Source organism: Borostomias antarcticus, assembly GCF_949987555.1.
Source record: "Borostomias antarcticus genome assembly, chromosome: 10".
Lineage (NCBI taxonomy): Eukaryota > Metazoa > Chordata > Actinopteri > Stomiiformes > Stomiidae > Borostomias > Borostomias antarcticus.
In genome coordinates this window covers 2,158,328-2,163,327 of record NC_140243.1, presented here as the reverse complement: position 1 = coordinate 2,163,327, position 5,000 = coordinate 2,158,328, and the positions used below count along the sequence as shown (strand labels likewise).

The 5,000-nt window shown below is 48.9% G+C and overlaps 1 protein-coding gene across 1 annotated transcript in view; it reads right to left on the bottom strand.

The window, feature by feature from the left end:
• Positions 1-5,000, bottom strand: part of exoc2 (exocyst complex component 2) — a 42,742-nt gene that overhangs the window by 28,538 nt on the left and 9,204 nt on the right. Inside the window, 3 exon segments of the mRNA XM_084443854.1 lie at positions 613-739; positions 1,522-1,698; positions 4,823-4,981. Of these exon segments, the coding sequence (XP_084299980.1) occupies positions 613-739; positions 1,522-1,698; positions 4,823-4,940 (422 nt within the window). The 5' untranslated portion in view covers positions 4,941-4,981.

Here is a 5,000-nt window from a genome sequence, read left to right as displayed (position 1 = left end):
CTTTCTATGCTCAACCCCTTTTCTCTCTTCTCTTCTCCCTCTCTCCCTCCCTCTCCCTCCCTCCCTCCCTCCCTCCCTCCCTCCCTCTCTCCCTCTCTCTCTCTCTCTCTCCCTCCGTCCCTCTCTCTCTCCCTCTCTCTCTCTCTCCCTTCCTCCCTCCCTCCCTCTCTCTCTCTCTCTCTCTGTCTGTCTCTCTCTCTCTCCCTCCCTCTCTCTCTCCCTCCCTCCCTCCCTCCCTCCCTCCCTCCCTCCCTCCCTCCCTCTCTCCCTCTCTCTCTCCCTCCCTCTCTCCCTCCCTCTCTCCCTCTCTCTCTCTCTCTCTCTCTCTCTCTCTCTCCCTCTCTCTCTCTCTCTCTCTCTCCTTTGTACACAATCATGTTGTTTCCACTCTCTGCTGATGCCGTGGTTAAAGAGGTTGGGTTCAGCCGTCTCTGGGTTGGCGTTCCGTTTCAAACGCCTCCACATGGGGACAGTTTGTTTCTGTTTATGGATGTAAGCCATGACTCAATGAGGTGAACGTGTGTGTTTATGTGTGTGATTGTGCTGAGTGAGTGAGAATGGACTGTGTGTGTGCATATGCGTGTGTGTGTGTGTGTGCGTGTGTGTTCCTACTTGTCTATGTCGATGCCCAGTGGGTTGTTCGGTCGCAGGGAGAGGGGGGAGATGCCTTTGTTGCGGCCTGTTCTCATGTCGTAGTAGTTCATCTCATCCACCCACACAGCCGACTGGTCCAGGATACCTACAGCACAGGCCGAGACACACACACACACACATCACTGAGGTCAAGTACATCCTGTACACATACACGCACGGACAGCACAAGCACGACTGACTGACACACGCACGCACAACCTGACGGAGTACAGCTGGAAACTGAAAACACAGGAAGTGTGTGAGCTATAGTTAGACTGCGTACATAGCAGGGGGCTATCTGATAATAGGGGAGGAGCCGGTCCACGCTAGTAAATGGTAAATGGACGGCACTTATATAGCGCTTTTCCACCTTAGCGGCACTCAAAGCGCTTTACAATGGCCTCTCATTCACCCATTCACACACACTCACACACCAATTGCGGTAGCTGCCATGCAAGGTGCTAACCTGCTCATTGGGAGCAATTTGGGGTTAGGTGTCTTGCTCAAGGACACTTCGACATGCAGACAGTTGGAACTGGGATTCGAACCACTGACCCTTCGATCACTGAACGACCCGCTACCCACTGAGCAAAGACACGTCTAAAAGACGTCTTTTAGACGTCTTTTTTGTCTTTTTCGGACGTCCAAAGACATCCAATTAGGAGCCAGAATGAATTAATTTTTTTAACGTTCAGATATTGGACCCGTTTCGCACGTCCACAGACGTCTTAGAGGGGTCCAAGCCAGACGTTTGGATATTGAGGGGTCCAGCAGACCTACAAATGGGGTTCTGGACCGACGGACGTTATTAAGACCTGATCTGAACGTCTCCCTGGCGTTGCGTGTTTGCTGCGTAGTAACTGCGGACGGCCTGGCGCGCTCTCTTACCGATCTTCTCCGCCTTGAGGAGCTTGAAGGAGACGGTGGAGGTGCCGTTGCCACCAGACTTGGTGGTGACGATGATCTCTCCTTTGTCGTCTTTGGCCGGCCCCACGCGACACACAATCTTACTGGCCGACATCCACTCGGCGGTCAGCAGGCAGTTGTGACCGCAGATGGACAGGCCTGGAGGGGACAGAGAGGGCAGACGTGAGGACACACGAGACGCTCTCGCAGTGACAGAACAAGCAAACAAGGAACAACGTCCAGACGAGAGGTCTGGGGCAGACACAGAGGCCATTGGTGTTCGCCGGAGGGGGGGGGGGGGGGAAGTTTAGTAAAGCTGTCGCTGAGGGGTTCGGGGGTTCGGGGTTCAGGCCGGGGTCGCGGCCCTGTGGGTGGCCTTGACCCCAGGGCTCCTCAACTCCACACAGCTCCGTCGTCCTGTCCCCCGGCCGGCGTGCTGCGGTCACTTCAGCGCTGCGCGGGTCTCTCTCTCTCTCTCTCTCTCTCAGGTCTCTCTCTCTCAGCTCAGCTCTGAATCTTTGAAGCCCTTTTTCTCTCCTTAGTGATTTCAGGTGCAGATTTCTATGCATGGCACATCATTTGAAAGCGTACAATTTATACTTTCATAATCTGCAAAAAAATGAAAAATGACCATGGCATACCTCCAGTGGCAGTCACAGTATATTACAGTATATTCTGGAGCTCACCCAGGTTAACTCAATGGCAAACTACCGTGTGTGTGTGTGTGTGTTGTGCGATGTGGCCTTGTTCGCTGTATTTCTTCTTATTCTCTCTCTCTCTCTCTCTCTCTCTCTCTCTCTCTCTCTCTATCTCTCTCAGGTCTCTCTCTCTCATTCTCTCTCTCCCTCTCTCTCTCTGTGTCCATCTCTCTGCATCTCCTCAGCGGGAGAAGGACTGAAGAGCGAGACGGAGAGAGACGAGGAACGGTTCCGAGCGAGGAACCGGGAGAACCTCCCGCGTGTGCGTGATCAAACAGATCGTTCTACAAGCCTGCGAGAGATCACCAACCAATAAGCCTCAGAAGCGTGTATAATACGCCCGTTACCGCTCACTTCCTGTCACTGTTCTGCTCCGCGCTATCCACTCTGTTCCAATACATAAATATTCTCTCGCTCACACACATTTGTGCATTCCTAATAGGCCAATTCCAGGCCCCCGAGGGACACTAGTGGTCGGAAATAAGAGCCAAGACTCTGACCGGGGGACAGCCTGTGCCAAGCGCACAGTAGTGTGTGCGTGAGACCTGCTTCTGAGGCTTCTCTCCCGGCCGGCGCTCTGCAGCCAGGCGAACACGGAGGTTTAGACCCACGGATCCGCCCTGAACCCCCCCCGCCACTCTGCGCTCTGCAGCCAGGAGAACACGGAGGCTTAGACCCACGGATCCGCCCTGAACCCCCCCCGCCACTCTGCGCTCTGCAGCCAGGAGAACACGGAGGCTTAGACCCACGGATCCGCCCTGACCCACGCCACGCTGCGCTCAGCTGGCCTGGAGCCAGTGGGAAAGTGATACGGTTATTTAGGAGGGATAAAAATAAAAAAAACACAACCTAAGCCTTAATTGAGTACAAAGGAGAAATACCAGTTGATGAGAACATCTTGGCTGTGAGCTGCATGTTGCACTTTCCATTAATTAAGAAATACAATATTACAAATCCATGATAACCATACCAGATAAAAATGAAGGATATACTTGTATATTTGAATGTAAATATATTCACAATTATTTGTACATTTTAAATTATCTATATTTATTAATAAAACACTATTTTTGTCACATCAAAATGCTTTTCTGACGAATTAATTCTTCTTGCATTTCTAATGCCTTATCACTTTCCGTTACATTTTCACTGTCCTTACTCCTTAAGTTACATTTTTCTGAAATGCAACTGACAGCAAATTTCAACAAAATCACACATTTAGGCCTAGCTAAAAATAAATTCACTCCTATAAAGCATGTTAATGACACAATTACAATGAAATTGTCAAATAACAATGACATTGAATAAACAGATATAAGTTCAAATATGATATGCTCAAATGTTCAAATTGCTTACTTTATATAATTTAAACATATATAATTATTTTCAAATAATATGTGGCCTACCACATGCTTGAAGTTATTCTGTTATTGTTTTATCACTTAGTCTAATCTAATTTTGGCCGATGTTCACTCAACTATATGTATCAACTAGTTGACAGATAAATACAAACTTTGATCTGGAAATCAAAAACACCGTCGAAATTCTACCAAAAGAAGAAAACAACTTTGACTGGTGGGACAAGACTCGGTCTTCTGTGGTAAAACGTTGTCTGATCAGACGGCGGGTAAATTAATAAAAGTCACTCAGTCTGACAAAAGATGCACGCTACACAGACTTGGTGGAACTGGAAACACAGCCAAACACACACACACACACACACACACACACACACACACACACACACAGTCACACAAATATATGACATGGAAACCACTTACAAAAAACCATATTTGATGCATTATAAAATAAAGCGTGCTTAGCATGTTCTTCCCCACACTGAAGGGTTTTGAATTATCAACATATAAAAACAGCAAAAGCAGAATTGGAGAGAGGGTGCATATTTGGTGGTGTGTGAATACCCTTCTTAAGTATGACAAAACCACAGCAATACATCTGCCTTCCCTTAGTGATTCATACTCAAATGAAGATCTTGTGCTTCTTCTTCTCAACTCATTCAAAGGGTGCGCATGTGTGTGTGTGTGTGTGTGTGTGTGTGTATGTGTGTGTGTGTGTTTATGTGTGTATGTGTGTGTGTATGTGTGTTTGTGTGTGTGTTTACGTGTGTGTGTGTGTGTGTGTGTGTGTGTGTGTGTATGTGTGTGTGTGTGTGTGTGTGTGTATGTGTGTGTGTGTGTGTGTGTGTGTGTATGTGTGTGTGTGTGTGTGTGTGTGTGTGTGTGTGTGTGTGTGTGTATGTATGTGTGTGTGTGTGTGTATGTGTGTGTGTGTGTGTGTGTGTGTGTGTATGTGTGTGTTTACGTGTGTGTGTGTGTGTGTGTGTGTGTTTACGTGTGTGTGTGTGTGTGTGTGTGTGTGTGTATGTGTGTGTGTGTGTGTGTGTGTATGTGTGTGTGTGTGTGTGTGTATGTATGTGTGTGTGTGTGTGTGTATGTGTGTGTGTGTGTGTGTGTGTGTGTGTATGTGTGTGTTTACGTGTGTGTGTGTGTGTGTGTGTGTGTTTACGTGTGTGTGTGTGTGTGTGTGTGTGTGTGTGTGTGTGTGTGTGTGTGTGTGCGTCATACCGACGAGGTCGGCGGGGCCGGTGCCCAGGTTTTCTCCGCGGATGGTGACCTTAGTCCAGGGCGTGCCCTCATTGGGCGAGATGCCCGTGACCAGGGGTGGCGGCCGGGCACGAGACATGGCGACCGGAGGTGAGTAGGAGCACGGGGAGGGTCAGCGACCTGGAACACAGACGGGGGA